Source organism: Pelmatolapia mariae, linkage group LG14, assembly GCF_036321145.2.
Source record: "Pelmatolapia mariae isolate MD_Pm_ZW linkage group LG14, Pm_UMD_F_2, whole genome shotgun sequence".
Lineage (NCBI taxonomy): Eukaryota > Metazoa > Chordata > Actinopteri > Cichliformes > Cichlidae > Pelmatolapia > Pelmatolapia mariae.
In genome coordinates, this window is record NC_086239.1 from 40,248,944 (window position 1) to 40,272,743 (window position 23,800).

At 45.8% G+C, this 23,800-nt stretch overlaps 2 protein-coding genes across 3 annotated transcripts; both read left to right on the plus strand.

Moving 5' to 3' along the window:
* The first annotated feature begins 437 nt into the window (after positions 1 to 437).
* On the plus strand, positions 438 to 5,389 carry lipt2 (lipoyl(octanoyl) transferase 2). The gene is made up of 4 exons (XM_063494427.2): positions 438 to 530; positions 949 to 1,467; positions 1,547 to 1,673; positions 3,007 to 5,389. Exons 2-4 carry the CDS (start codon positions 1,159 to 1,161, stop codon positions 3,297 to 3,299), a joined length of 729 nt encoding a protein of 242 aa, XP_063350497.1. The 5' UTR covers positions 438 to 530; positions 949 to 1,158; the 3' UTR covers positions 3,300 to 5,389.
* Positions 5,390 to 8,133: 2,744 nt separating this feature from the next.
* On the plus strand, positions 8,134 to 22,767 carry pgm2l1 (phosphoglucomutase 2-like 1). Of its 2 annotated transcripts, none has more exons than XM_063494404.1 (14): positions 8,134 to 8,523; positions 12,659 to 12,826; positions 12,904 to 13,010; positions 13,807 to 13,891; positions 14,137 to 14,220; positions 14,313 to 14,509; positions 15,310 to 15,499; positions 15,577 to 15,674; positions 15,776 to 15,956; positions 16,031 to 16,124; positions 16,456 to 16,585; positions 18,186 to 18,375; positions 18,451 to 18,584; positions 21,738 to 22,767. In XM_063494404.1, exons 1-14 carry the CDS (start codon positions 8,413 to 8,415, stop codon positions 21,838 to 21,840), a joined length of 1,872 nt encoding a protein of 623 aa, XP_063350474.1. In that variant the 5' UTR covers positions 8,134 to 8,412; the 3' UTR covers positions 21,841 to 22,767. The 2 variants fall into 2 exon arrangements, with proteins under 2 accessions (XP_063350474.1, XP_063350475.1); XM_063494405.1 differs by having other exon boundaries at positions 8,420 to 8,523; positions 12,618 to 12,826.
* The last annotated feature ends 1,033 nt before the right edge of the window (positions 22,768 to 23,800 follow it).

Genomic DNA, 23,800 nt, shown 5'->3' on the forward strand with positions numbered 1-23,800 from the left:
TAAAAATAACTTGATGGTAGTCTGTAAAAAAACATGTAAAATATGTAGCAAAATGTGCTTTGAAGCTGCTAAATATGTCTCTTTTTGTTGGGGCTGAGTTTGTGATTGTTAGTGTGTGGTTAAACAGCATTATTTTCAATAAACATAAATTGCTACTTAGAAAGCAAACATTGGCAAAATAAAGACGGAGGGATGAGAAGTAATAAAATTAAAAACAAGACGGCCAACATATTGTAATTTACCTGTTGTGAATTTATTTTCTAATGAAAGAGAGCATATCTTTGGCAATTTAGATTTTATTGCCTTAATATGAATCTAATTCTTCAACTCAAGAAATGATATTTATTAATTTGACAAAACTGCGAGATTAAAAAATAAGTCGATAATAATTCAGTTTTATTATGAAAGACTTTAGTTTCCGGTTAATGACTCGCGGCACCACGGCGCTGTACAAACCGGAAGACGTCATCAGTCTCACAGCTGTAGAAGAAGAGCGGGTCGTGGTAGAGGAGCGTACAGAAGTTAGACAGGTGATGGTTTTGATAAAGTATTTTGATAAATTAATAAACTAATGAAATGACCACGTAGAGACACGGCGGAGGGATTTGCTTCCCATTCAGAGATGTACTGCGGTTTGCTTTGACCGTGTCACTGAGGTCAGAGCGCTCAGTGCCCCCGAGCAGAAACTCTTCCTCGATTTTATTCTTAGTTTTCTGCTGTGTGAGTTTATAATGTGTGAGTTGAAGCAGCCGATTTGTCTGTGAGCAGCTCAGGTTTGTATCGTTTGGATTATATTCGGAGAAATGTCCCAGGATCTCTGCTGAACTGTGGAAATCTAAAAACTGCGTTATTCTAGGGCAGCTTGTGAATTCTCGGTTCAGGTCCTGGGAACATGAGCATGCATGTACATGTGCTGTGACACTAAAGCTAACGTGTTGCTCGTTTCAGATAACCAGATGGAGGATCTTTGCTCCTGACGGAACCCATCCACTGTGTAAGACACAGCAAACACCTGTGTCACCATCCACCTGTCAGTCAAAGAGGCCACGCCCCTAGTCATGCAGCCTTTAAGGCTGGATACATTTTAAACAGGTTACAAGTTACAAAACTAAATATTTGTGCAACTAACAGTCTGGATTGGTCTGGTGCCAGTCCCAGATGCGGGGCGGCCAGCCGCTGGTGGAGGTGGTCCGCCTGGGCCTGGTCTCCTATCAGGAGGCTCTGCGACTGCAGCAGGTCTACGTGAACCGGCACCGGTCCGGCCCTGCTCACGCTCTGCTGCTGTGTGAGCACCCGCCAGTCTACACCACCGGGATCCGCCACAAACCCTACCCCGAGCCCCTGCTGGACCAACTGCGCCTGCTGGGAGCCGATGTGCACCGGGCAAACCGGGGAGGACTCATCACCTTCCACGGGCCGGGACAACTGGTCTGCTACCCAGTCCTGAACCTGTGCAGCTTCAAGAAGGTCTGAGCTGACGTGGGAGTGAGATTGGAGTGTTTTTATCGGAGCCGAACGTGTTTTAATGTTTTCTCTGTTCTCTCAGAGCGTGCGGTGGTACGTCGATCAGCTGGAGCAGACCGTCATCGCACTCTGCAGCAGGTTCGCCATCCGAGCTACGACGTCCCCTCACACGGGAGTTTGGGTCGGAGACAATAAGATATGCGCCATCGGTACGACTGCGCCGCTCTGAGCCTGACTCACCAACCATGTGTTCACTGACTGCGTGACTGCTTTTTAAAACCAATAATTACCAATAATCAGACACGAGCAGCTGATTAATGCAGGCTACAGGTGGAGTTCACCAGGTTTATTGGCATCAGCAGCAGTCACCTCAGGATGCTTTATTTATACTGCGAGGTATAGACCTACAGTCGCACAGCACTGACGTTCAGTTTGATCTCAGCTGGGCCAGAACCAGGACCGTCATAGAGCTGAAACCATAAAGTCCAGTAAAAACTCATTTTAAGCCCCGGTTAGTTAGTTTCGTCGGTTCGTTCCTGAACCACAGCGACTCGGTGGATAAACATTCTGTAGGAAGATTGATCCTTGGCCAGAGCTCTTCCTGTTGTTGTCATAATGGTGTCAAACCAACGCTGCCGGTCTTCCCTCTGTTCTTCACACGCTGATGTGAAGGACAGAAGAGACATGACGTGTCTGAAATAAGCGAGTCGCAGCTCCTTCTGTCTGATAAAATCCATTTTCAGCACCACTATTCAAAAGCACTGATTCTGTCCTGTTTTCTTACTTCCTCGTCTTTAGGTGACGATAGACAAAGTCAAACTGCCTTCTTTTGATTGGCACACAAATGTCCTTAGACGGGACGACCTTCTCCGATGACTTCATTGTTACCTAACCCCTTTTGATTTCCAGGCAGGCGCGGCCTCGTTATTGATCATTGATCCTCACAGAGTGTCGAAGGTGGAGCCATTGTAGTTTTCACTGTCAGGGTTTCAGACGCACGGAGTCGTAGTCCTCTCTCTTAACCACAAGTGTGATTTATGGTTAAATTATTGTGTCATTAGGAGAGCGGACCATACGTGTGACGGGAAAAAGATCGAGATAAGAACAAAACCGCCACCGTGAAAAAACCTCAGTTTAAAAATTTTGAGTTCAATTCAATTTTATTTACAAAGCGCCATCTGGCAGCAGATGGCCAACCACCAATCTCTGCAGGTGCTGTTCACCTGTTAAAGGCTGGCAGCGAGCGTGAGGTCTGAGGTCATGTGACCTAAAGGCCGCTCGCATAGACAGAACAGTTTTACCGGCTGGACTCAGGTGTGGTATAACAGTGCGCTGGCCCACGGAGGTACAGAGGTAAAAACATGCTCTTCATGTCTGTTGGTCAGGTGTGAGGTTGGTAACATATTTAATCTTATATAAGGACGTTTATCTCAGTGTGTTTCATTTAATCGCTGCCATATTCAGCAGGACTCCAACCCAGCTGCTTGCTCTTCAGCACGTCCTGTGTAAGAATCGCCTGAATGACGGCTGTCGTGTTTTCAGGAATACACTGTGGCCGCTACATCACGTCTCACGGTCTGGCGCTGAACTGCTGCACTGACCTGTCGTGGTTCGACCACATCGTTCCGTGTGGGATCGAAGGGAAAGGCGTGACATCGCTGAGTGCCGAGCTGCGGAGACACGCTAGCGTGGAGGAGGTCGTCCCTCACCTGCTGCACGCCTTCACGCAACAGTTCAACTGTCAGTTGACCGAGGCAGCGCAGGACGGCGGCGAGTCACCGACGCCTGTGACATCAGCAGGAACCTCCGCACTCACTAACCTGAGGGATAACTGAGCACAAACTTTCTGATCTGCATGTGCTGAGCAGTTTTGGTATCATCATCATCATCAGTGCCTGACCTGTAACTGACGGAGAGCATGTAGGCGGAGCCTCTCAGAGCTCTTTTCTGGTCTTGGTGTTGATATTTTCAATATTAGGCTCACAGGGTGAAAGGGTAACACCTTGAAAACTCACTGCAGTGCCCTCAGTTTGCACTGCAATAAAAAACTGAGTGAATGGAAAGGAATGAAAAGTTTTCATTTATTAAATTTTCCTTCCAGTGAATGGCAGAGCCCCTCCACTGAAACAAAGGTCCCAGACATCACTTTGAACTGGCCCTGTTAGCCTACGTTCACACTGCAGGTCTTAACGCTCAATTCCGATTTTTTGATCAAATCCGATTTTTTTGTCTGCTCGTTCACACTACAAATAAAATGAGACAGCAAACGCTCTCTAGTGTGAACGCTCAAAGCGGCTCGCATGCGCAAAAGAAGACGTCACACACAACGCGCTCTGTTTAGACCCAGAGCAAACAATAGTTTGACTGATGGCCTTAATATAAAGACTTCGGACTTTACGTTTCCCAATTTTTGCTTTAAGTTATTTTGTTATTTACATAATAATGTAAATAACCTAATAATTATCCTTATTGCTGTTTTAGAGGAGCGGTGCTTCAAAGGATAGTTGCAGATTTCTGTCAGAATCTGCCGATTATACAGTACAAATAAAATGTTCACGTTTCTCCAACGTTGTCTTCCCAACAATTTCACTAACATCTACACGGGATGGCCAGGAAGCGTTCGTGATGTCTTCTCCGGAGCTGATAATTGGCGTCTGTCTTGTGTCAGTGACGTAAAAGACGGATTTCATGCGACATGACCATCAAACAGCAGTCGCTTTCTAAAACATCAGATATGTATCGGATTCAGGACCACATACGAAAGTGACCCAGATCGGATTTGAAAATATCAGATTTGTGCCGTTCACACTGTCATACCATGATCGGATATGGGTCGCATAGGGTCAAACAAATCGGATTTGATGCGCTTTCGCCTGCAGTGTGAACGTAGCCTTAATGAAGCCCACACCTGTCCAGGTGTGCTGCTCTGGTCTGGATCAAAGCTCGGTTTGACTTCTTTTGGTCACATGATCTAACAGCTGTTTTTATAATGCTGGATGAAGGTCTATTCACATTCATCTGTGTTTATTTAATGACTTCACACCTCATTTGCATATTCACACCTGAATACACAAAAAAGTCACTCAGTGTGTCTGTGATGTGTTAAAGTGTCGTCTGCAGTAAAATGTCAGGCAGCTGTTACTGCTCATGGAGTCTCACTGATGGCCCAGGTGAGTATTTATAACGGGACAGGTCAGCTTTGCACGATTCACAGTAAAGAATAATCCTTCTTAATCTGACAGTGGACGTCGGTTCAGCTTCTCTGTCTGAAACAAGCTGTTTTATCTCATCCCCCTTTAAGGAACGTTTCTTCTGATTGGCTGCTCCTCACAGAGGTTTAACCTCTGGCTGCTCTTCTACGTCTATGAGAGTAAAAAATCTGTGACAAAAGTTTAGAGCAGCCAGAGCTTCACTTCACATTATTAAATCCAGAATTGAATTCAAAATCCTGCTCCTCACATACAAGATCTTAAATAATCAGGCCCCATCTTATCTTAATGACCTTGTAGTACCATATCACCCTATTAGAGCACTTCGCTCTCACACTGCAGGCTTACTTGTTGTTCCTAGAGTATTTAAAAGTAGAATGGGAGGCAGAGCCTTCAGTTTTCAGGCCCCTCTTCTGTGGAACCAGCTTCCAGTTTGGATTCAGGAGACAGACACTAGAGCAGGGCAATATGAGCAAAAATATTTATCACGATATACATTTGAAAATTTGCGATAACGATATAATTGACACTAGACAAAATACTTTACAACTCCACAACTTTATTAGTGCAACAACCCCCATCAATGTATTTTCACTTAAACAAGCAGCTGTTTTTTATGTGCATTAAAGTTATATAAAAATGTAACAGTGCAAATGCAAATTCCTTGCTGACAGTTTAACCAAAAGGCATTTCCAGTGGAAACTGGCCGACATATCCTCAGCATAATCATGTATAATATCCACAAAACTTAAAAAGGGGTTATACACACACAATACGGTAATATTATGTTGAAGCACAGTACGTATCACTCCGCGAGGCTCCTGCCTACGATAGCCGTAATGCTGCGACAATCCATCAAGCGGTGCGGCTTCGTAGCTTAGCAAAGTCGTACTAAAACATTTGACAGATTTTCGAGCGCCGTGTAGCACATAAAACCGTTTCGAGGTCATAAACACAACCAGAGTTCATACATAAGGCACACGGGATTATAAGGGGCACTGTCGATTTTCAGAAAAATCAAAGGATTGATTTTTCCAAACAACACGGTAATAACGACGGCCCGCTAGCATGCTCTACCAAAAATAGTGCTTTGTTGTGTATCTGACGGACGAAAGCTAAACCAGTTCCACACCACTGAAGCTGCAGCATTTTTACAAACCAGTTCTGGTTCATCTGTTTCATTCAACGATCCGCTTTCGCTCTTCTCATTCTCCGCCATGCTTTTTCCGCCATGTGCGTATGAAAACAAAGGCACTGCGCATGCGCGTTTTACCCATATTCTATGGCCATATTTCATTTTCCTATCGTTGCCAAACATTATACCGGTATTACTGTGAACAGTATGATATGGCCCAGCTATGCTAACAGACGCTATCTCTAGATAGCGTCTGTTAGCATAGCTGGAGTTATTCTGTCGTTACGCTGCAGCTGCCTCTTCTTCTCTCATTCTCCCCCCCTCCCTCTCCTGTTGCTACGTCAATCATGAAACTGATCAATGATCAGCTGATCGGCTTTTCTCTCTTGTTTGTTTATCTCCCACTTTGCGCTAGAAAGAGGAAACCAGCGGATGTTGTGCTAAACAACAGCAGCACGTTTAAGCTTGATCAGCTGTTGTTAGAATTGATTTAATATTAATTTCTAGTATCAGCTGATGTTTGCTGGAGCCACAGCTGTAAAGCTGCTGGTCATGATGTCGGTTTGGATATCTGGTGAGAGGGAAACATGAAGATGAAACCAGGAGATGTCCTTACTGAATCATCAGAGCTGAACAGGTGATGGAGAAACAGGTTTACCTTTTAGGTGACATGAATGAGTTGAAGGGAAGTTATGAACTGTTTCTGAGAGACAAATAACACCAGGATCCTTTTCTAAGTAGCTGACAGCTGGTAACTGTGCAGGGGCGGGTCTAGCAAAGTGTTGCCAGGGGGCCAGGTAGGGCATTAACAGGGAAAGGGGGGCACAAAGAAATACTTTTCTTTCTTATTCTCATTAAAAATGTCTCGCTTTTAATAAATAATTATCTGAATCTTACAACCAAAGTTTTTAGTATGACGTAAAATGTCTAAAATCATACATATACCAACAAGACTGTACATCACTGTCACAACAGTGTTTGTTTTCATTCAAAGGCTTTATGGCTTTAATACCTGGTGGGCCGGTCTCTCGTCAAAATGCCCGGGCCGATTTTTTGTCCCAGTCCAGCCCTGGGCACGACACGCAGTGAATTAATCTGAGAAGGTGCATTAAAAAATAAATGGCCGGGCCAGCGGTGCACATCGCAAATTAGCTTGCATAGACACATTAGTTGTGCCGCTTCTTAATGACGGTATCTTAGCTAATAACCTCAACTGCCAGATTCAACTTGTAATTGGCTAAAAATAACTTAGCCTACTGGTGAGAGGGACGTTGTTAGCTTTCCACATTCAGACTCTTCAAATGCTTCAGGAGCTTTCCGCTCAGCGCAGCATCAGCACCGCGGAGATACATGGATACATCCGTAGACTCGAGACAGAATTCACAATGCGTTTTCAGGACTTTCAGGTGTATGGACCAATGTTTTCTTTTCTGATCAAACCAGAAAGCTTTAATGAGCAGCTGGATTTGTCTCGCATTAACTGGCTGAGTTAATGCCAGTTAATGCAACATTGAAGCAGCTGGAATCCACAGCTGTGCGTGTTCATGGAGCTGCATTTTCACCTGCTGGACATCACTACCTGACAAGTTTAACTGTCTTCAGAACATTGCAGAGGCCTTATTGACAGTATTTGGCTCTACATGTCTGTGTGAGCAGATTTTCTCTCACATGAGTGTCCTCAGGTCTGAATGCTGGACACTCGGAGACCAGTGTCTCTGAGTGGGAGACCAGAGATCACATTAACATGTGTATCTCTGTATTAACAAACATGCCATATTGGCTCAGTTTACTGTTCTTATCATTGTTGTGAGGAGACCATAAATAGCATTTTCTGTTGTACAGTTCATTTGCTGTTATGGATAAAAAGTGTCTTTTTTTGTTTCAAAATAGCTGATAACTATTCGCTGATAGCTGCAAACATCTGCAAACAAATATAATTCTGTTGTTCTATATAGTGTGTAACTGTTAATATAGAGCGTTATTAAATTTATTGCTAATGCAATCATATGGCACACTGACTTCTGAGGAAATTTTAGATGGCACTCATCATCAGAAAGGTTGCCGACCCCTGCTCTACAATTACTGCTCATAAAGCTGGCGTCAGTTGGGCAAAAATGTACCGGAAATTAATTTTTTACTTTGAATTTTAAACACTTTTTCTAAACCCCAGAGCACATTAATCATATCAGAGAATGCTGTGAAATATTTAAAGAACAACATAGACACTAACAAATGAAAACAAAGGTTTTGTTCTTTTGTGCCGCTTCATGTGAAGCTTTTATTTTATTAACTAACCGGAAATGAGGAGCCCTGCCTCTGCCGGTCTCTGTGAACTTCCGTGTAACTTAAGTAAGAAAGAAAATTCTGGGCTATCGCCCAGCTTCTGTCGGCCTCCAGCGGTGATCTGGCGTAATTTTCGCTAACGTTTGGCCTCGGCGTGGGAAGTTATACACGACTTTGGAGAGAGCTCAGCCGCAGCAGCCATAACAGGCAGGCGGTGTGTGTGAGAAGTCCGAGCCTGAGGCGCTAACCGCCGGGGAGCTAATAGCCTCTAACAGCGGGCAGACAGATGGCCGTGCGGCTCTTTGAGCCTTAGCTGTCAGCATGGAGGACGACAACGGACTCGATGGAGATCTGAACGCCAACGTCAGGTGTCAGAGGACCGGCGACCCGAAGCTTGACAAGGCGGTGCAGCACTGGTTAGCCTGGGACAGGGTGAGTCTGTGCCCGTTAGTCAGAAAGCCAAGCCGGGTGTAAGCGACGAGCGCTGCACCAGACTTCCCTGACAAATCCGTCGCTTCAAAATATCACCACTTTTGGGCAGGGACATGTCACAGAAACATGTTTATGAGTTATGTTTTATAGATCATTGTGGTTGTGTGGAGAAATCGGCATACAAACTGTTTCATGAAGCAGCACTGTTTGTCATTAAACATAAACATCATACAGCCTGAAGACGGGAAGCCGGTGTTGCAGCAGGTCTGAACTATAACAGTCAGTTTAAGACTTTAGGTTGAAACTGTGAGCCGAATGAACAAGTAGAATGAGCTAGCCCCCAAAAAATCTAGTAAGACGTATTTCCTCCTTGAATTATTTTCCGAAACAATGAAGTAAAGTAAAATGAGCAGTTTTTAAAGGGGAGTTGTGTGGTGGCGGGAGGCGAGTCTGTCTCCGGGTCAGAGGGTGTGTGGTGGCCGCAGTGCGGAGCTGCAAGTCGGCTGGCGGGAGCACCGCGGCTGCTCGGGGCGTGATGGAGATTACCTTTGTAGGTTACCGGAGGATTAACCGGCAGCGTGACTCAGCAGATTGAGTCAGAAAGGCTTTTCCGGTCAATAAACATTCATCCATGGGTGAATATTGATCCTTTACTCATCTTTATTCAGGAACCAGGTCACTGTGAGCTGCTGGATGACGCTCAGATCCAAACACATTTTAAAGCCAACATGTTTTAGAACCATTTTAACTTTAAATGCAAATGAAAAATAAGCTTCGTGCCACCTCCTCATCCATACATGGTCACTTCTGGCCCCCAAACCAGCATGGTGGCACCAGATTCATTAAAATGTGGAACCAGAAGGTGACCCCAGGTGGCCAAGTCCATCCTTTTTGTACAGTTTCGGAAGAGCCATCTAGCAGGTAATTATTGTTGTAATGTGCACAGTGAGAAAAACCCGGGTGTTTGATGACGTCTGTGAAGGCTGCACTGTAGCTTCAGCTCTGACACCGTGACCATCCGTGCAGGTCCTTTACATGAAGCTGTTTGTTTCAGTTTTCTTTAATCTTAGACTCGTTATTGTGGGTCAATCTTGTGTATGCGTCAGCAGCAAAATATACAATCAGAGGACCTGGGATCGATCCCTGAGGAACTCCAACTCCTATGGTGAACAGTCAGACGAGTTTAGGTTTTGGATGCTGGCGGAGGATTTGGATCTGGGAATGGGTCACCATGGGTCACTGGTGCACGCCGGTGGAGCAGAGTCCCGTCTGCAGAAGAAGGCAGAGTGAGGACTTCTCTAAAACACCTCAGCACCTCGCTGGTTCATCCTGTTGCAGAACAAAGACGTGGTGCAACTTTGTGCAAGAACTACAACCGTTTGACTGTGAGCAAGACCTGCCTGTGCTCGTTAGTGCTAATGTCTCGCTTCAGAAAGGTCAAAGGTTAATCCCAGCTACACCGTTTTATCCTTGCTGTTTGAAACTTTGGCCATGTTCAAGAAGAAACCCGGAGCTACGCTGCGTGGCAGGAGACCAGAGGAAGTCCACTGTGACAGTGTTTCAGACTGGACTGGGTTTGAACCCCCCCTCGCTCCCCAGTGTCGCCCTCCCAGTGTTCAGAGCTGTGCGGTCTGTAAAGGTCACGGCTGCCTTGAACTGCGCTTTAAATGTCAGCAGCCGGGAAAAGATTCCCACTCGCCGTTTGGACTCTATCTTTATCCTGTGTGCAGAGAAACATGAATGAGGTCCGTCCTTCTGCCTCTCGGGGCATCAGCTGCAGATCAGCCGATGCTCCGAGGCCCGTGAGCCTGCAGGGACTCCTTCACTCAGAGTGCGTCCTAATGAAGACAGGAAGTGAGCACCCCACCACAGAGTACAGCAAACATGCACCGGGCACCTTTTCTAAATATGTGTGATATTTTATCACCCACAGAGTGTGACCTCAGGTGAGAATCTTAATCTCATTTAATGTTTTTAATGAAACCTCTGTGAAGGTTCAGCTTCCTGTGTTTGTGCCTGTCGGGAGATTAGGCGTGCAGTCATCGTCCTCTCTGCACATTTCCAGCAGGCCACAGATACAATAATCATAATCTGTGATCCACGTGTCACAGTGGAGGGTCAGGAATGATTTGGCGTACGGCCTTCATCAGCCTGTTAGAGCGTTTAACCGTCTCACGGAGTTCCTGCTCTTTACAAATAAATATCTGCACTGTGTGGAAATAAGGTTTCCTCACACCTGACAGGTTCCTGAGGTGTTCCCACGCTCAGCTTCACAGTATGCTTCAGGTTTGCATCAGGTCCAAGACTGAACACCCTCCACTAGTGGTGCAACGGATCAAAAAAATCTCATGGATCGGATCGGATCAATTTTCGGATCAGCAAAAAAAGAAAAAAGACAAAAATGTAACATTTACTTATTAACTTTTTAAGTATTTTTTGCCTGTTAAAAACATTCAACTCAAGACTCATTCCACACAATTATTAAAAAAAATTATGGTACAATATAGGGCAGTACAGGGTTTTGTCTCTACCACTCATTCAATTTTATTTATAAAGCGTCAAATCACAACAACAGTCGCTCAAGGCGCTTTATATTGTAAGGTAGACCCTACAATAATACGTACCGCTCATTATATCGCACTCTGCTGTGATATAATGAGCGGACACGGTCACGTAGCTTTCCGTTGCCCTGGAGCTCCACCCATTTGTAGTAGTTAGGGCAACAGAAGATGCCTGGGACAGTTCAGCCATAACTTAAATCTATTCCTGCTCATACATGCTTGGAACGATCTTGCCACTAAAGTGGACGCAAACGGGATATCATAGCGTGGCTCAAGCACATTCATCACACTTTAAACCCCTTGTTTTGCACAAAGGAACACGGCCTCCCGTCTGCAGCTAAACACCCCAGTAGCTTTTGTAATAGCTTTAGCCCGGTCGGATTGGGCAGCAAAGGGCTGCTTAAATACTGCAAACTCCTCTGCTCCTCCACTTGGACCGCTAGCGCTGACCATAACTATCGCTTGACAGACCCACCACGCGCACCATACACATACTTTTTTTTCGAATCTTCGGATCACGTGCGTGCCGAACCGTGGAGTGGGATCGGTTCGGATCACAGCTCAACCGTGATCCGTTGCACCACTACCCTCCACCCTCTGAGGGACGTGACCTCAAATGGGTCATCATATCTCTCTTAGACGTTTAACTGAAGATTGAGGGCCAGGGCTGCCTGTCCGTGACGTGTCCACATACGGCACCGTGCAGCTGTCTTTACAGTGTGCTGCCTTATATGTGTCTGATTTCTGTACATGTCAGAGACAGAAGCTGAGTTTGTACGTTTCTAACACGCTTCAAAGTGAATATTTGGTGTGAGCACCTTTATCCTTCAGCACAGCCTGAACCTCCCTGTTTCCCGTCTTTATCAGTGGCTTCCATGCAGCCGTCCCTCCACTGAGACCTTGGCTGTGTGTGAGTACAGGGCGCTCACGTCCCTGTTGGGGGGCGGGTAGTTTAAAAAGTTGAGTCCAGAGTTTTCAGGTTGCCGAGGTCAGACTGTTCTAAGAGCTTTGATTAAAGAGCGAGGCTGAAAAACAGCAAACAGTGCAGCGTGAGAACGTTTCCCTCCTGGTGTCAGCGGTCGGCTTAACGAGGCCCACGAGACGTCCTTACTCCTGTGTGTCTGTAAGCACACTGCACATGCTCAGTCTGTGAGGCCGAGCAGGCGAAGGCTTTGGACAAGTGTGTTTATGAAGAAGGGCTGAAACGCTGAAGACACTTGGGCAGCTCACCTGAGCCAGGTGATGTGACCGTATTCACCTGGACTTCCACAGGTGTTTATGACGGCCGTGCAGTTTAGTTTGAATGTTTAGAGAAGCATGAAAAGGTCATCCCCAGATATCCATGTCCTCACCACAGGGACAAGACGTCTGCGCCTGAATCAGCTTCAGTGATAACACAGTGTGTGTGTGCTTGTCACTGTGTGTGAGCGACTGTGTGCATGTCACTGTGTGTGTGTGTGTATGTGTGTGTCACTGTGTGTGTGTGAGGTGTGAAAGCTGCTGTGAGTTGAGGGTGTGGTTTTACCTATGCAGGTGTGGTCAGAGGTGTGATGGTTTTCCACGCTGTGCTGCAGAACCAGTGGACCCGGGCTCAGGTGGAGTCTCTGGTGGGGGCGGGACGTGTCGATGACCTGAGGCGGAGACTCTGCAGCAGGATGAGTTTCGGCACTGCCGGGCTTAGAGCGCCGATGGGAGCGGGATTCAACCGGATCAACGACCTCACTGTCATCCAGTCCACACAGGTGAGAGAGAGGGAGGAAACATGGCCGGCTCAGGTAGGCCGATGTCTGACCCGAGCCACTTCCTGTTTCCTTTGCAGGGCCTATACTCCTACCTGTGCCGGTATTTCGCAGACTTCAGCGGCAGAGGCGTCGTGGTGGGCTTCGACACCAGAGGACAGGAGGAGAGCGGCTGCAGTAGCCACAGGTGGCACACACAGACACACATGCGCTGACGACCCAGTCCCACCAGTCCACGGACGTCCCTCGACACACAGATGACCATCACCACTCTGCAATATTTCATTTATGTGCAATCTTTCAGGCATTTTTCTTTAAAACTCTTCATTATTTACTTAAAGAACATACATATTCATAAATGTTTTCAATGTTTTGTTCTCTTTGGATATTTTCTGACATAATTTCCTGATTTTTAAAAACTGTAAAAATGTTAAAGAATCAGGATTTAATGTTTTGTTTTTTTATGGACAAACATCAGAGTTAATGAAGCAGAACCAACACTTTTAACCTGTATGTGTGTGTCTGTCTGTGTCTGTCTGTGTGTGTCTGTGTCTGTCTCTGTCTGTCTGTCTCTGTCTGTGTGTGTCTGTCTGTGTGTGTCTGTCTGTGTCTGTCTGTGTGTGTCTGTCTGTGTCTGTCTGTGTGTGTCTGTGCGTGTGTGTCTGTGTGTGTCTGTGTGCGTCTGTGCGTGTGTGTCTGTCTGTGTGTGTCTGTCTGTGTGTGTCTGTGCGTGTGTGTGTCTGTGTGTCTGTCTGTGCGTGTGTGTGTCTGTGTGTCTGTCTGTGCGTGTGTGTGTGTCTGTGTGTCTGTCTGTGCGTGTGTGTGTGTCTGTGTGTCTGTCTGTGCGTGTGTGTGTCTGTGTGTCTGTCTGTGCGTGTGTCTGTGTCTGTGTGTCTGTCTGTGCGTGTGTGTGTCTGTGTGTCTGTCTGTGCGTGTGTGTGTGTCTGTGTGTCTGTCTGTGCGTGTGTGTGTGTGTGTTTCAGGCTGGCGAAGCTGACGGCTGCTGTGCTGCTGAGCAGAGACGTCCCTGTGCATCTCTTCTCCTCCTTCATCCCCACGCCGTACGTGGTGAGGAAACATTAACGCATCACTTCCTGCATGCAGCCGGCTGCTCACTGTGACCTCACTGATGTTCACGTTGTCACGTGTTCCGGGCTGTAATGAATGAGCCGACCTCGCGTCGGCGCCAGCAGCAGCCTGATAGCTGACGGTGTCACAGACACGCCACAGTTATTTAAACACTTATTAAAACTGAACGTTCGCTGAAGGATGAAGGAGTGTCACACTGAGCGCGCTCTGTTCTCCTTTCACAGCCTTACGCTGTGAAGAAGCTGGGGGCTGCAGCCGGAGTGATGATCACAGCGTCGCACAATCCAAAAGAAGACAACGGATACAAGGTCAGTAAGGGCACGCTCGCAGCTGCGCCTCAAACGCGAAGTAAAAGTGAGGAAGCTCACAGACTGAGCGGAGTGCGTGTTTCCCCCTGCAGGTGTACTGGTGTAACGGCGCCCAGATCACCTCGCCTCACGACAAAGAGATCCTGCGATGTATAGAGGAGCAGCTGGAGCCCTGGAGCGCCTCCTGCTGGGACGTAGGGCTGGTGGATCGCTGCTCCCTGAGGACCGACCCCCTGACCCAGATCAACAGCTGCTACATGGATGAGCTCGCCTCCCTCTGCTTCCACAGGTAAGCCCACCTGTTCCTCCTCTCGGTGTACTCCACAGGCACGCTGATGGTTCTTCTACAGCACGTTTTTGATGCCTCGGTGATTTCTGTCCAGCTCATTCATACTCTGATTTATAGCATCAGAGAGAAACCTGGGGTTAGTATGTTGCCTAAGGGCATTTCGGCAGCAGGGATTGAACCACCAACCTCCTGATTAGTAGATGCCTGCTCGTGGTTTTTATAATATGTGAAAAGTCATTTATAGTTTCCTCATTTTCACAGCGTGTGTTGTTCTGCTGATGTCAGAAGCTGTTTGCCAGCAATGGTTGAGTGAAAATGGAGGACGATGTTTCTGACCGCAGGCTGAGGTTTCAGCGTGATGAGTTCAGGTGTTTCGTTGGAGGACTGCAGCGCATGTTTCATGAGTCACATCTGCAGCTCGTCAGACCACCTGCTGTTTCCACTGCTGCATGAATAAAGATGATCATTATTTCTAACCGCTGAGCGTTTACAGCGGAAATAATCATTTCTTTTTCAGGTTTAAGTGAAAAATCAGTGACGTTATCGTGTGGTTGGCGTTGTTGGCTTGGACGTGGTGATGTCACAGTGAGGTGGTCTGATCTGAAGCCCCACTTTTGGGTTTCACGGCGTGATTGTTTGTGTCGTTAAAATAAACGTTAGTGAACCTGCGGTAAGAGTGACACGTTCCCCTGATGTTCTGCCAGGATGTGAACGTATAAGGACGTCAGAAAATGTTGAACTTTGACCTTTAAAATGACCCCGAGCACCAAAGTTAGAACATGTTTCCTGATGCGTCTCAGGGACCTGAACAGCAGCTCCCCGCTGAAGTTCGTCCACTCCTCCTTCCACGGCGTCGGCCACGCCTTCGTGCAGCAGGCCTTCCGGGTGTTCGGCTTCCCCCCACCGATCGCCGTTCCGGAGCAGAAAGACCCCGACCCCAACTTCTCCTCGGTGCGCTGTCCCAACCCCGAGGAGGGAGAGTCCGTGCTGGTGGGTCGGGTTCCCGTCTCGCTTGCTCACAAATGACCGAATCTTGTCGTTCGCTTATCCGATGTCTTGTTTTCCAGGAACTTTCTTTCCTTCTGGCAGAGCGGGAAAACGCCCGCGTCGTCCTGGCGACGGATCCTGATGCTGACCGGTTGGCTGTAGCAGAGAAGTCTGACGGGTATATTTGCTCAAAGGCACTTCAGAGCCGAAAGTATTTGGCAGCGCTGCAGGTTCACCTGTATCGAACTGGTTTCAGGGTCTAGTTTACCTGTGTTTCAGGTGTGGCTGGAAGGTGTTCACAGGTAATGAGCTGGCGGCCCTGCTGGGCTGGTGGATGTTCTTCACGTGGAAGGAGAACCACTCTGAACCAGCAGATGCTCGGAGCATTTACATGTTGGCGACCACGGTGTCCTCGAAGATCCTGCAGGCCTTCGCTCGCATCGAGGGGTTCCACTTTGAGGTCAGACGCTCAGGTGTTAGTGAGCACGCCAGTGTCTGGAAGTAAGACGATGATGGTTTCTCTGTGTTCAACAGGAAACTCTGCCGGGCTTTAAATGGATCGGGAATAGAATCCACGAGCTGTCCAAAACAGGAAGCAGAGTCATCTTCTCCTTCGAGGAGTCCATCGGTAACTAAGTTCGCTGTGACGTTTGGCGTAGAAACTGAGCAGTTAGCAGTGTTTGCTGGAAACCCTCTCCTGTCTGACTGTCTGATTTAAATGTAAAGTAACTGATTACACAGCAGTGGGGAGTAGACTTCGTCACAGTAGATGAGTTTAAGGATAATCCACCTACTGTGATCATCTTCAATGCCCTGTACCAACACAGAGCAGCTACCTGTGTTGCTGCACAGTCCTTTACAGTATAAAGGCCCTTTGATGGTTATTGGAGAACTGAATTCGTTCTGTGTTTAAAGGATTATTGGAAGGGAAACTGTCAGGTGTCCCTTCATCTCTTCAGGGTTCCTCTGTGGGGACACAGTCCTGGATAAGGACGGCGTGAGCTCGGCGGCGGTCGTGGCTGAAATGGCCGCTTACCTTCACAACAAGCACCTAAGTCTGAGCCAACAGCTGCACAACATCTACCAGACGTAAGACTGCAGGCACCGCTCTAACATCACGATCACAACTTGTCATTTAATGTCGAGCTGTGTGACGTTTACTGACCTGCTTCAATAAGTGAAAAAGATTCTATGCTGGACTTTATTTCGTGTCCCTTAATGCCCATGCACAGTTTGGTCCACACACACTCACACACCAGTGTGCGTTACTCAGTCCAGATATTTCAAACCCTCCGTTTGTTTGCATGACCCTCCAAACAGAAACATCACCAGCAGGGGGCAGCAGACGCTGCAGAGCATGTGCTGCAGCGCATATGCTGCAGCGCATCCTCCAATCAGGCTTAAAGCACATCAGGGACACCGACAACACCCAGAACTGTCCTTTTATTAAAGTAAACCTTTTCAGAGAATCAACAAAATAATCCAGTTAAATGTATTTATTTTAAAATAAGACAGAAAACAGGAAGAATTATCATGACTGCAGTTTTTCTTTTAGTTTCAGGCTCGTGTATAAGTGACAGAGGAAGTGTTGATAGAAGGACAACTGATTTTTTTTTTATACTGGTGCATTCAAACATAAAACATTACAGGCTGATGTCATGTTATGGACACGTGGCTCTTTAATCTGCATATTTTTAAAAAGTGGATTCAGGAAGTAAAAATGAAAAGAAATAGAATTACAGCGCTCCCTCGTTTATCGCAGGAGTTATGTTTTAAGAAAAAACAGCGATAGGTGAAACCCGCAAAGTAGCCAACTTTATTTTTTACAATAATTATAGATGTTTTAAGGCCGTAAAACCCCTCACTACACACTTTATACACTTTTCTCAGACAGGCACAAACATTTTCACACTTTTCTCTCTTCTTTAAACTGTCAAAGTTCAAACCTTCGTAGAAAAATAAGTCCAGTATTATAGAATGAAACCAAAGATCAAACCCTGTTTTCAGGTCCAGAACATGGAATAGAGCAGCTGTGAGGGAATTCAACATTAATGAATCAATAATGAATCAATAATGAATCAATGGTACGGAAGCAGAGGAATGAGTTGAGTAAAGTTTGACTTATCTGACTGTTTTGTTTCGTTAATGCGCCTTATAATCAGAAAAATACAGTAACTTCTACCTTCCTTTAGCATGTCCAGAAGTCCAGCTTTTTGTGTGATGGTAGCATCTTCCTCTGCCTTTGGGTGCTACGGCAGGAGCCTTTGAGCAAAACGTTTCCTCCACATTGTTTTTCTCGGGGAGAACACTTACAAACATACAGTACTGCACTTCAGAGTCACACTGCTAGGATCGAAGATTTATGTGAGTTTGACAAGCTGAATGCATTCTGTACTGTACAGGAGACACGGCACGGAGGAGAGTGATTGACAATAGTGTACAGCCAATCAGGATGCAGAACACAATGTGCTTAAAAAAGCAAAACAAAACAAAGAAAGCATGCAAAATTGCACAAAAAAAAAAAATCCACAACAGCGAGGCCGTGAATGGTGAACCGCGTTATAGCGAGGGACCACTGTAATCCTTTGAAAAACATCTCGACAAAACTACTACTAAAACTACATTGGACAGAAAGCTGTGCTCTGCTCTTATTTTGACAGTCATCCTCAGTGTGACTTCCTGTCTGTAGGTACGGGTATCACGTGTCCAAAACCTCCTACATCATCTGTAACGACCCTCCCACCATCCAGAGGATCTTCAGCCGCATCAGAAACTTTGACGGCAGCGGCTCGTACCCGAAGACGTGCGGCGGCGTCCAGATCGCTCATGTCAGAGATGTTACCACGGGATACGACAGCAGTCAGCCAGACCTCAGATCTGTGAGATGCAGTCTTGTTCTTCCTCAAGTTCCTCCTGTTCAGTTCAGGTGTGTTCAGGTGTGTTCTCCCGTACAGGTTCTTCCTGTGTCCAGGAGCAGTCACATGATCACCTTCACGCTGCAGAACGGCGTCGTGGCCACGCTGAGGACGAGCGGCACCGAACCGAAGATCAAGTACTACACCGAGTTCTGCGCAGCGCCAGGGCAGAGGTCGGCTCCTCGTTTCTGTTTGTCTGTGATGGAGATGAAACGTTAGCAGCAGAGTTACTAGACTAACTTTTTGCCGCGGTTACACTGGTGCGCAGTGCAAAAAAAGTTAGGCGCACCCAAATTTTTCAACCGCGTCGCTGAACACCGCAGTTTTACATGTGTACTTTTTTGGGGGGGAAATTGCTGCCCGTACAGACGATATTGATTTGTAAATGATCAACTAACAGTCTTGTCAACACAAAGTTCTTTATTTGGAGCACATTTCTACAAGAAATACACGTGACTGAAAAAGTGTTTGTGCTTAAAGTGCTTTGACACTCTTTGGCACTTCTGTCAGGCCTAGGCTGCTCACTAGGGCTGAGTATCATCACTGATTTCTATAATCCATTCAACTCGATTCAGTTTTGCCTCAGACAGTCAAAAATATTATAATTCTGATCATTTATCAGTACTGACACTGTGAGCCTTCATCAGAGGTGTGAGCATCACAGCAGGTGTCTTTGTGTCAAAGTCACTGAGAATAAAACAGAAAAACATGAAGCAGATTTTCCTGTTCTGATTAGCAGATAACTTTTTAAAATTCTGAAAGTTTAAATTTCTTCAGTATTGAACAGCAGAAATTAGGCTTTCTTGTCCGAGGTCATTTAAGTAAAAAAAACAAACCAAAAAAAAAGACAGCAGCCGACAGCGCTGTAAACAACAGTAGACTGGTGGGTAATAAGTGAATGAATACTGCAGAAAACAGATTTGAGATGGGAAACTGTTCTTGAAGTACACACAGAGAGCTGTGCAGGAAGTTTTTATCGTGGTGGAAGCAAAACAGCAAAAGTCAGAGGGAATTCATGACGACATTTATCAAATGTGAAGCGTAGTTTGGATCTTCTTTTGCTGCTGGTTCAGTGAATTTTGGTTGTTGAGAGATGAAACCTGCAGCTCAGAATCTAGCTCAAAAAAGACGTAAACACAGCGCGGACCCGCCGACGCATCAGAGTCAGTGAGCTGACGGCTCTATCCACCTGCACTTTCAGGTGGGGGGTGGGGGGGGTCACACCTCTGAGCAGCAACTCTGTCCTTATTGAACTCTGAGCGTAATAAACCATAATTGTTAAACAGCTCACTTACAAGGAGAACACATTAGCTGTGTCCAAATTCATGGGCTGCATCCTCCTGAGGACCCGGCCTTCGCGGTCTACGTGGGCCGGGTCCTCAGGAGGTCGGGTAGGCCGGAAGTAAACGGCTGTGAAACTGGACGGTCTAACCTTCAGATTAGCGTCACCGCTGTCTCGGTGGAGTTTAATAAACTCGGCCGTCTGCTCCTTGCTATCTAAAATATAACAGGACACTGGAGTAAACTCTCGACCGTCTCACACTTCTGTTTAATCAGTTTTCTGTTTGACGTTTATTCAGCTGTGTGAAAACCACCCGGGGGATTAATAAAGTTTTATTTAATCTAATAATCTAATAACTTTGATCTCAGCCAAACCGATTTACTCAGGAACAAATCAAACACTGAAAGAAGCCCAACAATAACAGTTTTAAGTTATCTAAGTGACTTATGTATTACTTTTAACCTGAGTGGCGACAGACCGCGGGGGTCTGAAAACGATGTGCCGGGAGTTCGTTGTTCTCGCCCCGGTCAGCTATCGAGCTGGTGGGTAACAGACGTCTCCAAAAACGTCGGAGCGCTTTTGCAAATATGTGATATCTTGATAAATCTGCAGATATTTGAAGTTTACACAGCTACATTCTGAAAATATCTTAAAAGTTTATTTTGCGACACAGAGTAATATTAAAACTAAGTGGCTGCTGCCATTGTTGGAAACTGGAATTGGCTGGGCTGCGCTATGAATTCTGGGATAGGTCAAATTCAGGGAGAAGGAGGACGCATTTGTCGGCTGCATTCGGAGGAGTCTACGAATTTGGACAGCCTTCGGCGCATCGCTGTGACGTAATCGGCCTACAAATGCGGCCTCAGGAGGATGCAGCCCATGAATTTGGACACCCCCTTTATTAAACCAGAGATGTATTCTTGTACAGTTGTTCCAAATATAACATGTTTGTAGATCAGAGGCCACGCCTCCAACCCCAGAGCGCTTCACTGGGACTTTGTGAATATTGTAGTTGCAAAGGAGGATAAACTCCAGGCCACCTAAACAGAGCAAATGTGATGGCACGAGATGAAATCTCAGCTGGACGTAGGATTTTTAAGACGCTTTTTGGTCCAGTTAATGTTGAAAGTATTATTTAAAGAGCTGAAGTCAATGAAAGTTAAGCCACCGTTATTATAGCTGTTGACAACAACAGATCTGTGGATGTGATGAGCTTCATTTTCCACAGGAAATGACAGAACAGAGCTATCACCAAGACTGAGCAGCACAGACGAGACGGACCCTCAGCCCCCCTCACACAGCTGTTAAGAACATTTTGGGTTTTATATGGAATAAGATTTAAATTTAAAGTGCTCAAATGTCCTGTCAATGGTAATGTGTATTCCTACACAAGTTAGTTTTTTCCTGGAAGACCAGAAACGCAGGTCACAGCACACTTGTTCACCGGTAAAAGTTGTTGAGATTAAGTCCTAATGCCCTGGAGGAAGACTGCATGGTGCCGATCGCACTTCCACAGCATGTCTTTTATCCCACCCCTCCCTGAGCCAGAGGTTTCTTCCTGTTAAGAGGGAGTTTTTCCTTCCCACTGTCGCCAAAGTGCTTGCTCATACGGGGTCATATGATTGTTGGGTTTTCTCTGTATGTATTATTATAGGGTCTACGTTACAACATAAAGCGCCTTGAGGCGACTGTTGCTGTGATTTGGTGCTGTGTAAATAACACTGATCTGAATTGTGGTCTGCCAGCTGACTGATGGAGCTTTCTTTTCATGCAGTGTTGATGCCTTCAGCTGAACTGGCTCTGATCTGTGAGCTCAATAACTGTGCTGCTAACAGGAAAAGATCCACAGACGTTTCAGAGAAAATCTGTGTACCACAAGAAAGTTTGATAGAACCGTGACGTTTGTACAAATTTATTTAGAGCAGACAGGATAAAGTCCAAGAGTAATCTACGTCAGGTCCTAATGTCACTAACAAACTTCATGTGTGACCTCATGATGTGTGGGCGGGGCCTCTGTGACATCATCACCCTCTCTGTGTTGCAGCGAGGTGTCCACCCTAGAGGAGGAGCTCAGGAAGGTCACCGCTGCCCTGGTGGATGAGTTCCTGGAGCCCGAGAAGAACAACCTGATTCGCCGCCTGGTGTAGCACCGCCTGCTCGTACCTGATACTGTTGATGACATCACATCCTGTCATGTGTGAATCAGAGCAGCAGCTGCCTCAGTCTGGTGTTGGTGAACTATGAACCCTGAAGAGATTCAGAGAGCAAGTCTTCAGATTCTTTCGTGTGATTGGCTGTGATGGAACCTCCTTATGTCAGACAAACCTGACGTGGTGTTTGTGTATGAGAAACATTTAAATCTTATTTTAAGATTATTTTCATGTTCTGGCAACAAAGCAACAAATTAATTTTCTTTAAAACAAAAAGTTTGACCAAAAGAAAAAATGAAACAAAAGATCAAAACGAAATATCGAAATAGGACACGTGTGAGCAGAGCTCGTTAGTTTGCTTAATTCAGCAGCAGTGCATTATGGGAGTTGGCCCTGAATACTCTTTTCGTGTGGATATTTTGTTGTTGTTGTTGTTGTTGTTGTTCAGCCATCTGTTCTTTTCATCCAAATTTAAATGAATAAAATCGGCAGGCAGGACAATTAAATTATTTTATTTATTTTAGTGTAAAAATGCCAAATATTTTTTGTAGCTTTTTAATTATTTGTGACAGTAAAATCTGTTGTTTTTTATTTTTATCCAGTTCTTGATGTTTTATGTTAAACAGATTGTAGAAGCAGCTGTTGCTGATATTTATTTTAAATATTGTTGAGAAATAAAACAGAGCTGAGCTTGTTCTGATGTCACATTGACTGTTCGTTGGCCTGAGGTAATTTATTTTTCTACTCAAGGAGATTAAAGATGTTTATGTGAGAGGAGGAGCTGCTGTTTCTGCTGTTGCGCATTCGGCTCCATGCAGATGCTTTTATTTTGTTAAAGAAATGGTTGACGACAGCGTGATGCCTCATCTGTGTATTACTGTCGCAGCTTCACTCATACTGAAAATAAAATAAAAATACTCCTAATGTGGTTCTCTGATTACCTTCATGTGCTCTTCACTTCTTACCAACCAAATCTCACAGAAACATGGATCTTGTTAAATTCTTCTGGAGAGCTGGAGAGAGGACGTCCTGATAATAATGAATTACAGTAGTCCAGCTTAGAAGTAATAAATGCATGAACTAGTTTTTTTGTGGAGGACCACAAGAGCCACGCAAATCGAAATAAAGAATTCATTGTCAAATAATGAATTTTAGAATAAATTCTGCATTTGTAAATTCATTGTTGAATTCCACATTAACTGACTTTCAAAATGCTTTTTAAAAACTTAATTTCAAAAACCTTTTTCGAATTGCACTTTAATAAAGTGATTTTCAAATTGCTTTTAAAAATGGTGATTCCACTCATTTCAAAATCCATTTCCCTTTCCTGTTTGCTCAGGGATTAACTTTTGGATTCGCAGTTGGATTAACAACTTCATTTTAAAAATCCTGCCGCAATGCAAATTAGCCACACCGTGGGATGTAAGGAGCTCTCTGATTGGTTGGACAGACACAGGCTGTCTGCCAAGATTTTTCTAGCTCATAGCTTCGCCCTGCTAGGAAGCGTGTGTGCTTGTACAAAGGCCGTTCAGCCTCGGGATTTACACTCGGCTCAACATGCATATGTGAAGAATGAAGGGACCCTGCAGCGAAACGGAGAGCTGAACCTGTGACTGTGCAAAACCGGAGGAGAGACTGCCCTGAGCTCCAAGGGCGTTGCAGAATTCCTTCCAGACACGTGACGCAAACTGCGGCCCCCTGTCTGAAACGATGTCCGCGGGGATTCCATGGAGGCGAAAAACGTGGTTAGTCAGGAGCCGGGCGGTCTCTAGAGCAGTGGGGAGCTTAGGGAGGGCGACTATAAGTGAGCAGCTTTAGAGAAGCGATCAATAATGGTGAGGATGACTGAGTTACCAGATGAGGCGGGCAGACCAGTGATGAAATCAATAGCAATGTGTGACCAGGGGCGGCTTGGAGTCGGTAGAGGCTGGAGGAGACCGGAAGATGGTTGATGGAC

What these genes read in the sequence shown, in the direction of transcription:
- lipt2 (XM_063494427.2), top strand. Translation starts at nt 1,159, where the DNA reads ATGCGGGGCGGCCAGCCGCTGGTGGAGGTGGTCCGCCTGGGCCTGGTC. An exon ending in ACCTGTGCAGCTTCAAGAAG is followed by an intron (nt 1,468 to 1,546) that starts GTCTGAGCTGAC and finishes CTGTTCTCTCAG; the next exon opens with AGCGTGCGGTGGTACGTCGA. An exon ending in CAATAAGATATGCGCCATCG is followed by an intron (nt 1,674 to 3,006) that starts GTACGACTGCGC and finishes TCGTGTTTTCAG; the next exon opens with GAATACACTGTGGCCGCTAC.
- pgm2l1 (XM_063494404.1), top strand. Translation starts at nt 8,413, where the DNA reads ATGGAGGACGACAACGGACTCGATGGAGATCTGAACGCCAACGTCAGG. An exon ending in AGGAGGGAGAGTCCGTGCTG is followed by an intron (nt 15,500 to 15,576) that starts GTGGGTCGGGTT and finishes CTTGTTTTCCAG; the next exon opens with GAACTTTCTTTCCTTCTGGC. An exon ending in TGCGCAGCGCCAGGGCAGAG is followed by an intron (nt 18,585 to 21,737) that starts GTCGGCTCCTCG and finishes TCTGTGTTGCAG; the next exon opens with CGAGGTGTCCACCCTAGAGG.